The sequence below is a fragment of the Lepisma saccharinum genome, chromosome 29 (genome assembly GCF_977018435.1).
Source record: "Lepisma saccharinum chromosome 29, izLepSacc3.1, whole genome shotgun sequence".
Classification (NCBI taxonomy): domain Eukaryota; kingdom Metazoa; phylum Arthropoda; class Insecta; order Zygentoma; family Lepismatidae; genus Lepisma; species Lepisma saccharinum.
The window spans coordinates 25,854,815-25,868,444 of record NC_139257.1 but is presented as its reverse complement, the minus strand read 5'-3'; the positions used below and the strand labels follow the sequence as shown (position 1 = coordinate 25,868,444).

Here is a 13,630-nt window from a genome sequence, read left to right as displayed (position 1 = left end):
TAACACGAGAATTCACTTACAAACATGCAACAACGATACACTGAATGCCACGATAGGATACATTTCGCAACTGCTCCGGACGATCATGAATAATCAGGAAAGGGAAGCCCGATTCTGAACTGATAATCCACAAAGTTCTACCTTTGTGTAGATTTATTAGCCCAGTGAGGAAACGAACCTATAGGTTTCATGACTAGTAAAGTATACGGGAAAACAATGGCGAAGGTCACGGAGAGGGGTATATATAGGACAGTGGGTATCATAGTGTTGTAGCTACTGGTGTCACTCCGTCTTTTCAGTTGTCGAGCAGGATTTGGTACTCAACTAAAATGAGATTGAGCCTAGTTGGTCTTTTAGCTGTGCTCGCCACGGTTGCTGTGGTAAGTTTATATTGCACATCTACTCCTTATCAACTTCAGAAATAGGTAGGTTACTATACCCTGTTCCAGCTAACTGTAGAGCAGAGCGGCAAAGGAGAAGGAGGGAAATAGAGTGGTGAAGCGCAACGTTGCCAATCGTATGGTCATCACCGTACATGCCCAGAAATTTCATGGCATGTACCCACGTAAGGTCCAGACCTTAGTCCACACGCTAAATGCACGGTTTGTCAAAATTTACACTTGCTGTTATATCCCTAATATTTCCCTAAGAAATTCTTAAACCAATCGTACGGACCTGGAAACAAAATACAGTCCGTTTGCCATGCGGGTACGGTATTATCGTTTTCAAAAGACTGCAACACTGACAGAGCAGAGCAGGGAAAGCGGGTAATTCCAGTCGTCAATTACGCAATCCCGTTTCTATCACTGTTCATTGGTGGAGCCGTCTCGCGTCACTACTTGCGCAGAGACTTGTTCTCGTTCGCCTGGTCTACAGTTAGCTGGTACAGGGTATAGATCGCCATATGGAAAAGTAGGACTGTAGGACACAAAATAATACAAATATCTAGAACACGTTAAAATTAATGTAAAATTGACAAATTTTTAGTTTTAAAAAAATCTTAATGATTTCTGAGAGGAGGATTTTTTCTCAAAATTTTAGGTTTAGTCAAAATATACTCATGCAACTCTGAACAGTCAAACTATTTGGGGTGTTTTTTTAGCTCAATAACTTGGTTCTGTGCGAACCCTGATTCACAATCAACCAAAATATTTATATGATCAAATTGCCCCGTACAAGAAGAAGGGGAAACAAATTATCCTTCGTCAAAAAACACAATTGAAGACTGAAATTGGTAAACTCTGTAAGTGCCACAATAATTCAAACACCGTTCTCCACGTTAAACTGTGAAATGTGCCATGCTTTATAATGTGGTAAACGTGAAAAGTGGCTGGTAGCCCTCTAAATAGTTCAAAGGGCGTGTAAAGAGGTCACTAGTGTGCACGTTCTTACGGCTGATGTGCGGAACGATGCGATTTCCCAACATTTTCGTTTTTGACACTTACAACGTTTACCACTTTTAGTCCACAATTCACGATCCCCACACACAGAATAACACTCTATGGAAATTATTTCATAGTCACTGCAATAAAAGAATGGAATGAACTCCCCCCACCACTGACCTCAGGGGAGCTCCACCCTGCAACACACAAAATAAACCTAAAAAAGATCTACTGTCCAAACAATAGTGTCTGGATTTCTCTTTTCTGTAATGAATGGGAATGAGATATTGGTTGTAGTTTTAGCTGTAACAATTGTATTCTAATTGTGGTTTTAGATTTAACTCTGTACCTTCAGTACATTAATTGTTTATATTATAAGTATGAATGTTTCATTTTGATTTCTCTACTGTAACAGTGATTTTCAGGAAGTGTAAAGTGTCAAATGTAATAGGTTAAGGGAAGGGAAGTTCGCCACCAAAATGATTTTCATTCTTTTCCTTCTAAACGAACTGGGGGAGAAGGACAAAATTTATACGATACAAAAAGTAGTCATTGTGGATTATGAGGAATATAACATAAATACTGCGTTACTTATACTTATGACGTAATATTAAAAATACTAAAATAAGAAAAAGTGGCGAAATTCCCGCCACATGCTGGGAAATTCTTCATATAACTTATTTATCATTTTATCGTCAGTTTAAGTGTATGAAATACCAAGTTGTTGCCAATAAGCCAGACATTAAAGTGTAAAAGACCCACAAATGACAATACAAAGCTGCTTAGAAAGATACAATACAAACATGTTTAAGAAACATAGGCCTAAATGTTCATATTCATTGTGAACAAGTTGTGTGTGAAAGGTCGCCTGTAAGAAGGGAAATTCGACACACTTTCTGTTACTCTGGAGAATTTACCAGCAAATGCATAGTCGAAAGAAAACAACTTATGTTTACTTGTACATGCACGCTTTCCAAAGCAAATCTTTTCACGACATTCTTAAGGTTTGAGGTTACGATATCAATTGAAATTCGGCACAATTGTTTGTCTACTGTGTAGACGCAACTGCTCACCGTGGGGAAACGTTGGTTTGGGGTCTTTCCACAACCTCGTGTCCGGCTGGACATTGAAACTGTTCCTCGTGACCTTAAGTGGTCAGGATCTCGCCACGGAACATGAAAATTGCTAGAACGGTTGCGCCCCGTTTTCTGAAAATTAACAGGCAGACTGTTAGATTTTAACGGTACAGTACCGTAAATTTTCGGAAACGGTGCAGCTTGTCCATAAGTAGGCAAGCATTGATTTAATATATTGATGATGGGACACGAACAAAACACAGAAAAGGGGGGAAAATGGATAGGGTATGTGACCAAAATGACAGCCATTTTGAAGTCCGTCATCTTGGATTAAACTCCAGTTTTTTTTTTTAAATTAAAAAAGTAGGCATGTGGCACATGAAAATGGGAAATAATTTCAAGAGCAACACGTTGGTATGCTCCATTTTCTTGCACCTTTGTACACAGGTGTTTGTCTTCATTTTATAAACTTACATGCCATGCGAATTTACAATAATGATATTAGTTAGATATTTTCTTGATGTTTATTCATATCAATATTTATTTCTTGCAGGTTTCCGCCCTCCCATCCGATGTGGATTCTCATGCAGGTTGGTTCACATTAATATTATTATTATTATTCGGGAAAAAGAGCTGTAATAAGTACAGTAAAACCTCGTTAATCCAGACTAATGGAGGGGTGATAAATTGACCAGTTTAGCGAAAGTCTGGATTAACTGAAATAACCTAAAAGAACAGTAGAAAGTGCATTAAAACTCCGTTTATAGAAACAAAACACGTTTATTATGGTGTATTTAAAGGGCATAGGCCTAAATACACTATAGAGTGCAGTCCAATGTCTGCTGGAAACATCAGTGGTTGACTTCCTTTTCTTTGGGAAGTTCTCTTGTTGACTTCTTCTAGTCAAATTTAAAACCTTGCATTCTGCATTTCTTTTTACCTTTTGCCTGTCCGGATTAAGCGAAGTCCGGCATATTGGGGTCAGGATTAACGAGGTTTTACTGTACTACGAGTAATTATTAATAGTTATCTATTGAAATCACCGTTGTAAGAACTACGTATATTGTACACAAGGTAGAAGTGGAAAAAGGTTGCAAATCTTTTTGAAGGTCAAAAGCCGTGAATTAGGCTAGAACAAAGTAAATACAAAAATAAGTATTAATTGCGTTACAGGTGAAGCTCAAGTAACCACGCTACATTAACACTAACGAAAAATTATATCTCGTAACGGGTTTACAAGCTACTACTTCAAATAATGCAATTTTATCAAAATTTTGATAAACAATATTCTTAGGTGTCCTTCAAATATTTACTTGGTGTAAACATCAGTCTTATTTTATTGAACAACCCGAAGAATGATAGGTTATGGCATTTTTTGGCCATTTGAAGAACTATTTGCACCAGATATGAAACCAACTGTCTCTGTAGTAAGAAACAATGTCACAAATCGGATTTTGAAGGGTGTACCGCTCTCTGACCTGTAAGTTTGCCGCCATCTTGAAAAAATGGCGGCAAAACTTTACCTTGAAAGTAAATAGAAAATGTCTCGAAAACAGTGAATTGTACACAAAAAGTGAAGATAACCAAAATGAAATAGCAGAAATGTTTCTAAATTATGGTTTTTGTTTGATAGAGCTACCATAAATATTAATTGAAGTAGAAAGCGTTGAATATTGTGTTTAATTTTTAGAATTTGCGTAAAAGTTGATTTCCTAGACAAATCATAGCAAATATGTAATTGAAATTTACGTCCTAAAGTCACTGGACTAAATTATTAGCTCATGATTTCCTCTGGAGCAGTGGTTCTCAAAATTCTATCTCATTGTACCCTTTAGTCGTAACTAAATGTCTAATGTAACCCCACAATTCGTTTTCTCCGAATAGTGAGTTTGGGGATTATTTTTGGCTGCCTGATTGGTAGAGTGTTATTTATATGTTGGAGGCGTGTATCTGCAATAGAGGAAAATGGTACTCGGGCTGTGTGTGGAAAGATGGTAAACAAATAAACAATAGATCAGTCACAAGAATAAAATTGTGAAACACCTGTATGCTAATAAGTATATAACAAACTCTAATATTCATATGTTTTTTCCCAGAGTTATTGAAGAAATGTAAAGAAGAAAAATAAGTTTGCGAACAACCTGCCAAACGAAATCTTGGAGTTTTTATTGTAAATCCTAAGTTTTAAGTGAGAAGATTGTGCCTTCATAGCCTGACACAGTTTCTTTATGTCTAGTTATGTAATTGAAACTTTCAAGCGGAGATTCGGCAAATGTAGTCTATTATAGATTTCAAAAGAATATTTCATTCCAAAACATATGAAACAAAGACAAGAGGGTTAGTGACAAAAATCATGCTTATTTTCCTGTTGAATGTTAAAGCTATGAAGTCTGCTCTACACATCTGCAGCAAAAATGTTGTCATGTGGGTATTCTCGACATATCTCTTCCGAGCTGATCGCGTACCGCCTTCAAGTCGATCGTGTACCCCTGGGGGTACGCGTACCTCAGTTTGAGAACCACTGTTCTAGAGAATGGGTTTTATGTCGTGGCTGTAGAGTCAGAGATATGTAAATTGAAGCAGTCGTGTGTTTCCCTATATTAATTAAAACATTAAATTGCATATACGGTTAATAATGAACTCCTTGTGCATCAAAATACATGCAGAATAAATAAAAGGACACTTTTATCAGGACACACGCGATTATTTCACGCGTTTAACGGTGTCAATTGATGTATAAAAAATGCAATAATTTTGATTCTATGTCTACTTTGCAAAATATTATATTATGTTTAATGAATGCTATGCTTTACTAATTATTTACTTCTCTTGTCTTCTTAGTTATCCGTCAACGTAGACAAGAAGAACCCCCTGCAACTGAAGCTTCAGGTATGCTATAGCTATCTGATACTCCGAAATACCAAGGTTTCCATGTTGTAGACGCTAGGGCAAGAGTGATGTATGCAAGATCCTTGTTCAGCGTATATTATGCTCAGGAAGGGTCTTGCATACGTCACTCTTACCCTACCGTATACAATATGTAGGGAGACAAATTTATGGTAAATAAAAACTGAGGAGAGCGGAAAATAAAATGTTAGATCAGCGGTATATACCAGCGGTGGAAAAAAATAATTGGTACACACTTTTTCATTATGAGAGGAAACAACATACAAAAGAGCTATAAATTGATAAACTACTTCATTTTTATATACTGTACACATACACAAGTACTTAGTTGTCCAACCAAAAATAAAACATCAACACAAAATCACTTCATTTCTAAATTGCATATCTCAAGTGATTTTTTTCATTGTATGTATTTAAAGGATATCCTTGCTGTCCAACAAATAAAATAATCACTACTGCACATACACAAACACATGTTGAAAATCACATGATGACAAACAAAATTCATTCATGACTGAACACAAATGACACCATTGTTTCCCTTGATGTGCGGGAACAGACTAATCTTATCGCTGCTACAGCTAGCAAGTTCAATGAAACTGGAAGTTGTGTAGACATTCGGGGGAAGAAAGGAATGCAGCTTGACAGGGAGCGAAGTTTTCGAACTGAGATTATGTGAATGGGAAATCCCAATTTGCAGCGTCTTCCTGATGTGATCGAAGATAAAACGTTCTTCAGCTGCAAGTGGTAGCAAACTTTAGGCAAATGATTCGTTACAAATCGACAGTTTCCTTGCACAACCTCGATTGCCGGTTTTTGCGTGTTTTCTACTTATTTTGATGATATTTCACGGTTATTTCGCGCGAAAGCGTTCATTTCGTGGGAAAGCACACATTACTTCGCGAATAAAAGTCATGCATATTTCATCATTGGAGGTGTAGTTACGTGCAGAATGTTCAAAATTGCATCTTTTTTCCACTTTTCGCGATTTCGCACATCGCGAAAATTCAATGTCCGTAACAATATGTCCAATTCCGGAATTCAAGACAAGTTCAACCAATCCTTGCTTTACCAGTTCCTTAGCCCTGTATTTATATACTTAACCTATACCAGCCCAGTATATAGACTAAGTATATAAATGTTTGCAAGTAAAATCACCAGAAAACGTTCAGCGCATGTGAAATTTCGAAAATATTCAATAAACAGTGTCAATTTGCATTAACAGCAATTCACCTCGGTTCGATTGATTGAGTTGGAGTGTTAATTCCACTTTATGCACAGTAAGGCTAATCGAGACTGGACCTACAGTTTAAAGCTGGATCCGAACCACTATGTGCCTTCGCCGGGTATCGAATCCGGGACCCCTTGATTACAATGTGACTAACTACTCTACCACTGCGCCATCGGGGAGGCCATAGTTAGTTCACCTCGGGGTCCGGGTTCAATAGCCGGTGGAGGCACATGGTACAGTAACTTCACCTTAAAATGTAGGTCAAGTCCCGATTAGCCTTTCTGTGCATAAAGTGCCTAGGGTAGTAGCTTTGTGTGAGTTTTGCTATAAGTGCACTTTATGTACAGATAGGTTAATCGGGACTGGGACTACAGTTTAAAGTGGGATCCGAACCACTATGTGCCTCTATCGGGAATCGAACCAGGGACCCCTTGATTACACGGCGACGACGTTACCACTACGCCATCGGGGAGGTCCTGACGTTACAGAGCTGTGTTAATGAGTGGTAGCTATTGAAAGACATTTTCACTGCCATCTTTTAGCATTCCCCACACTGAAAATCCCAACACATTGAAATCTGACGAACGACGTGGCCGTTCAACGTTTATATGTTCCTCTGTCTGTGGAATTCCAGAGTATATGTCGATTGCTGAATTAATATCGGTTGAAAATTTTTCATTTCTTCATTGCGTCAAAAAGGAAGGAGCGCACTTAAAACATGTAATTTACGTTAGTTAAGTTACTTGTTGTTACTGTGTGCACAATTATCTATTTCTTATATATATTAGTTGTCTCTACGGCTCTGCGTTTATAAAGAAAATAATATAACGTGTTTACATTTATAATGAACATCTATCAACTTACTCATAGGACGCCCTGTATATGATGGGATTATGAATTGTTCTTCCCATTTTCGTGCTGGTAGATAAAGCATTATGTATGCTTATTTTAAGATTTATACCAATTTCATTCTGTTTTGTTTATTTTACGTCGCTTGTCTATACCCCGTTCCAGGTAACATTAGAGCAGGGGTGCGCATAGCGGCAGATGAGGAGGAGGGTAATCCAGTGGTGAAAGCCCATCGTTGCCAACAGTACTGTCCTGATCGTACATGTACGGAAATTTCATCGCATGTCCGTACGCAAAAGGCACGTCTTGTCAAAATTTCCTCTTGCACTTTTATCCTTAATATTTTCCTAAGAAATTATTCTTAAACCAATCGTACGGACCTGGAGACAAAAATACGATGCGTTTGCCATGTGCGTACGGTATTATCGTTTTCAAAGTTTGCAACGCTGCAGAGCAAAGCTGGGAAGTCGGGTAACTCCAGCAGCCCATTACGCAATCCCGTTTCTCTCACTGTTCATTGGTCTCGCTTCACTGTTCATTGGTCTCGCTTCTCGCTCTCGAAGTGAGCTGTCTCGCTTCACTTCTTGCGCAGAGCCTTGTTCTCGTTCGCCTGGTCTACAGTTAGCTGGTACAGGCTATACTCCTTTGGTTAATCGTAACGATGAAATTCATAACGGAATTACAATTATCGTGAGTAGACAGTATTGCGAATTCTGATAATAACTATTCCAACGTTTCCCTTGTTCGGCCCATATGCGCACATTTTCTTTGAAATTAGGCTCACTTTGAAATTTATAATAAAGGTTTTGGGATTAGCCATGGATTTCTGTTTAAATTATAAATTTTACATTTTTTTCTTGATTTTGCTTTTATTCTTTTAGTAAGAGGATCATTAAATCACTACTTTTATTCTTACTTTCCAAATCTAATTCGCTCTACGATTCTAAAAAAAGCGTAGAAATCCAATGCGTCATGGTCTCTCTTCTTACTTAGGGCCAGGATTTTGATGACATTTCATCTTTTAACTGGTGCAACGTAGACATTGCTAACTAGTACAGAAATCCTGAACACAATACTCAGGTTGAAGAAATGTTATTTGTTGGGGTAATTTTTTGGACATTTTTTAACACTTTTTTATTTTTAGGTCATTTTTTTAAAATTGTGCGTCATTTATAAAACATTTTCTTTACAATTGCATGCTGAAACATAAGCAGTTCAACAATTTCTGTTCTATGTTCAGTAGAATGTCATCTTGCGGTACTTAGTCTGTGTTTAACTACCAGCGCAACAAAGCAACATGCACCTTTAATGCAGTGAAATTCTTCTTTCTCTCCAAATGTTTTTCAATTAATACTTGTGATTAGGCTGTATAGAAAGAATGGATACCTATTTTATCGTATAATACTCTGATATTCGTGAATTCTTCCCAATGTTATTGATTGTGATCCATAAAGTAAGTGTACAATATAAATATACGTACTATTCTACTTTCAATAACCAGATTCAGTTTCATAAAATTTCTTGGGTCATTTCTCAGATATTTGTCGTAATTTTAAAGGTAAGATTTTTGGGTCATCAAAATCCGGGCCCTGCTACAATATGAAATAAGATAAATAGTTTTCCTACATGAGCTGTAGGAGGTTCTGCAATTGGATTGGTTGTGAAGTTAATTTTATCCCATTTGTATTTTCCCTTCAGCCGAACGTAAACGCCGGCAAGAACCTGAAACCGAACCCCCGGCATGTGAGTATATAATTCTTTTTATATTTTGAAATGCGCATAAACACAGTGGCGTGAGCAGGATTTAACAAAGGGGCTAACCTAAGAGGTTAAACATTTTCTTCCATCTGGAATGTGGTTGGACTCTTTAATTCAGGCTCTTTTTCCTCCATTCTTCTTCATTCTCTCTTCTTCTCTCCTCTTTCTACCTTATTTTCCCACTCTTTCTAACACCTTCTTCCATTCTTTGTTTATCTTCAGTCCCCATTCCAATTCATTGTGTCTTCTTCACCTTTCTTCTCTATATCCTTGGCCTCCTTCCATTTTCACACTAGTATTCTCTTCTCCCTTCCTATCTGCTTAGCCTCATCCCACTCTATGTCATGTCCTGCTTATCTCGTGTGTTTCTCTCTCTCTTAAGACTCTATATTGTTTCAACTTGTCTTTCAGCATCTTTTTCGTTTCTCCTATGTACACACTCTGATATTGTTTACATTTCACTTCGTAGATAATCCCTTCCTCTTCCTCTTCTCTGTTTTTCTTTATCTTGCTTGCATTCTTCGCTATTCTTAAAAAGCTTCTCCCTCCCTTCCTGTAAGATTTAATGGTCGCCTTCCTAAGCACTTTGCATATATTTTCTTTGGTCTTCCCCATACTCCTTATTCCAAACCTAATCTATTTTTCTTGTTTAGCCTGTTAGGTGAAAGTACAGTAAACAAGGGAAAGCCACCTGTCAGAAAGTTCCATAACAACTTTCTAATAGTCTAGAGAGGAGTAAGTTCTGTGTATTTTTGTGTATTTATATCGTCCTGTTTTGTACCTTGTTACGTTTAGTTTATGTTTTATAATAACATAAATTTCTGCCTTGGTCATCATATTGAGTTTTTCATATCATGGAATCAAGGCTTAATGGTGTTATAAAGGTTTCGGGATTAGCTATAGATTTCTGTTTAAATTATAAATTTTAAAATGTTTTCCTGATTTTGTTTTTATTCTTTTAGTAAGATGATCATTAAATGACTACTTTTATTCTTACTTTCCAACTCTAATTCGCTCTACGATTCTAAGAAAAGCGTAGAAATCAAATGCTTCATGGTCTCTTTTATTACTTAGGGCCCGGATTTTGATGACATTTCATCTTTTAACTGATGCAACGTAGACATTGCTAACTAGTACAGAAATCCTGATCACCCTGCGGTTGAAGAAATGTAATTTTGTGGGGTCATTTTATGGACATTTTTACCATTGTTATTTAGGCAATTTTTTAAAATGTGGTGTCATTTTTAGGTCTTTTTTCAAACTTTTTTCACTTTTAGGTCATTTTTAAAAATTTTGCTTAATTTTTAAATTATTTTCTTTAAAATTTTGTGTCAGTGCATGCTGAAACATAAGAAGTTCAACAATTTCTGCTCTATATTCAGTAGAATGTTATCTTGCGGTGCTTACTCTGTGTTTATCTACCAGCGCAACAAAGCAACATGCACGTTTAATGCAGTGAAATTCTATTTTCTCTCCAAACGTTTTTCAATTAATACTTGTGCTTTGACTGTATAGAAAATATGGATACCTATTTTATTGTGTAATACTCTGATATTTGTGAATTCTTCCCAGTGTTATTGATTGTGATCCATAAATTAAGTGTACAATATAAATATATGTACTATACTACTTTCAATAAGCAGATTGAGTTTTATAAAAACTTTTGGCTCATTTCTCAGATTTTTGTTGTAATTTTAAAGGTAATTTTTCAAAGATTTTTAGATCATCAAAATCCGGCCCCTGCTACATTATGAAATCAGATAAATAGTTTTAATACATAGGCTACAGGAGGCTCTGCAATTGGATTGGTTGTGACGTTAATTTTATCCCTTTTTTTCCCTTCAGCCGAACGTAAACGCCGGCAAGAGCCTGAAACCGAACCCCCGGCATGTGAGTATATAATTCTTTTTATATTTTTTGAAATGCGCATAAACACAGTGGCGTTCGCAGGATTTACTAAAAGGGGCTTACGTATACATTTTTTTTAGTACTCAGTTCTCATTTTGCCATATTTTGCTTCCATTGGTGATCTTTTTCTTAGGAATTCTAGCCGAAGGTATGGGGGGTTAAGTCCACCACCAGCAGCAGTAAATGCATATTACGAATTCTTGATTGATTGATGATTTGGTGTTTTATGTCCACTTTATGCATAGTAAGTCTAATCAGGTGTGGACCTACAGTTTAAAGAGGACTCAAAACCACTAAGTGCCTCCACCGGGTATCGAACCCGGGAAATCATGATTACAATGTAACAACGCTAACACTGTGAAATCGAGGAGGCCCGCATATTACCTAATCTGAAGGCAAAAATTACGCTTTTTGTGTATATAAATATACACAGTTCGCCCCATGTATGCTAGAAAGAGTAAAATAATCGGTTCAAATAAACGTGTCATTTTTCTCCTTCTAGTGAACCGCAAGCGAAGGCAAGATGAACCAACAACTGATGCACCCCCTGGTAAGTTGCATTACGTTAAGGGAAGTATTTAATGTAGACATTTAATTGTTGAAGCTATTGTAACATATTCAACCTTTTTTTTTAAGAATACAATGCGATAATTGAGAGAAGTGGAAGAATAGATGAGGAGGTAAACAGAAGAGAACAAATGTTTTGGTGGACTATATCGAAGATTAATATTGAAAAGGGATGTCACTATGAAATGCAAGAAGTTAATATTTAACACATACTATGTGCCAATAATTATGTGTGGAGCATAGACTTGAACAATGGCAGAGAGAAACAAAAGAAAGTTAGATGCAGCCAGTGGAGATGAAATTTTTAAGGAGTATATTGAGGAAGACTAAATGGAAGAGAATAAGGAATTAGGAGATTCGACGGGCAGTGGACGTGGTGAAGCTTCAGGACAGGATAGATCACGCAGAGTTGAGATAAAGAGTCCAACCAAGAGTATTCCTCTTCTCTGTTTTCATTTTTTCTTGTTTGCATTCTTCGCTATTCTTAAGAAGCTTCTCCCTCCCTTCCTCTAAGATTTAATGGTCGTTTTCCTAGGCATTTTACATATCTTTTCTGTGGTCCTCCCCATACTCCTTTTTCCAAACCTAATCTATTTTTCTTGATTAGCCTGTCAGGTGAAAGTACAGTTGACAAGTGAAAGCCACCTGCTAGAATGTTCCATAACAACTTTCTAATAGTCTGGAGGGGAATAACTTCTGTGTATTTTTGTGTATTTATGTCGTCCTGTTTTGTACCTTGTTACATTTGTGCTTGGTGCAGAGTCTGGGGAAGACCTTGCTAGAAGGTTGAAACGTTACGTTTAGTTCTTGTTTTATAATAACATAAATTTCTGCCTTGGTCATCATATTGAGTTTTTCATATGATGGAATCAAAGCTCAATGGTGTTATAAGGGTTTCGGGATTAGCCATAGATTTCTGTTTAAATTATTAATTTTAAAATGTTTTCGTGATTTTGTTTTTATTCTTTTAGTAAGATGATCATTAAATGACTACTTTTATTCTTACTTTCCAACTCTAATTCGCTCTACGATTCTAAGAAAAGCGTAGAAATCAAATGTTTCATGGTCTCTCTTATTACTTAGGGCCCGGATTTTGATGACATTTCATCTTTTAACTGGTGCAACGTAGACATTGCTAGTAACTAGTACAGAAATCCTGATCACCCTGCGGTTGAAGAAATGTATTTTTTTGGGGTCATTTTATGGACATTTTTACCATTGTTTTTAGGTAATTTTTTAAGCTTTTTAGGTAATTTTTTAAACTTTTTGTCATTTTTAGGTCATTTTTAAAAATTTTGCTTAATTTTTAAATTACTTTTTTTTAAAATTTTCTGTCATAAGAAGTTCAACAACTTCTGTTCTATATTCAGTAGAATGTTATTTTACAGTGCTTACTCTGTGTTTAACTACCAGCGCAACAAAGCAACATGCACCTTTAATGCAGTGAAATTATTTTTCTCTCCAAATGTTTTTCAATTAATACTTGTGCTTTGACTGTATAGAAAGTATGGATACCTATTTTATTGTGTAAAACTCTGATATTTGTGAATTCTTCCCAGTGTTATTGATTGTGATCCATAAATTAAGTGTACAATATAAATATATGTACTATACTACTTTCAATAAGCAGATTGAGTTTTATAAAAACTTTTGGGTCATTTCTCAGATTTTTGTTGTAATTCTAACAGCAATTTTTCCAAGATTTTTAGATCATCAAAATCCTGGCCCTGTTACATTATGAAATCAGATAAATAGTTTTCATACATAGGCTACAGGAGGCGCTGCAATTGGATTTATTGTGACGTTAATTTTATCCCTTTTGTATTTTCCCTTCAGCCGAACGTAAACGCCGGCAAGAACCTGAAACCGAACCCCCGGCATGTGAGTATATAATTCTTTTTATATTTTGAAATGCGCATAAACACAGTGGCGTGCGCAGGATTTAACAAAGG

At 36.4% G+C, this 13,630-nt stretch overlaps 1 protein-coding gene across 15 annotated transcripts in view; it reads left to right on the top strand.

Moving 5' to 3' along the window:
* The first annotated feature begins 259 nt into the window (after nt 1-259).
* The window catches only part of LOC145981279 (uncharacterized), a 30,935-nt gene continuing 17,564 nt past the window's right edge, over nt 260-13,630 (top strand). For 3 of the 15 annotated variants that reach the window (XM_083114441.1, XM_083114443.1, XM_083114438.1), the window contains exons 1-7: nt 262-380; nt 3,012-3,048; nt 5,300-5,347; nt 9,144-9,188; nt 11,049-11,093; nt 11,614-11,661; nt 13,515-13,559. In XM_083114441.1, coding sequence (XP_082970567.1) covers nt 330-380; nt 3,012-3,048; nt 5,300-5,347; nt 9,144-9,188; nt 11,049-11,093; nt 11,614-11,661; nt 13,515-13,559 — 319 coding nt within the window. In that variant the 5' untranslated portion in view covers nt 262-329. Of the gene's footprint in view, nt 381-3,011; nt 3,049-5,299; nt 5,348-9,143; nt 9,189-11,048; nt 11,094-11,613; nt 11,662-13,514; nt 13,560-13,630 lie in introns of all 15 variants that reach the window. The other 12 variants (XM_083114452.1, XM_083114450.1, XM_083114449.1 and 9 more) reach the window with 10 other exon arrangements.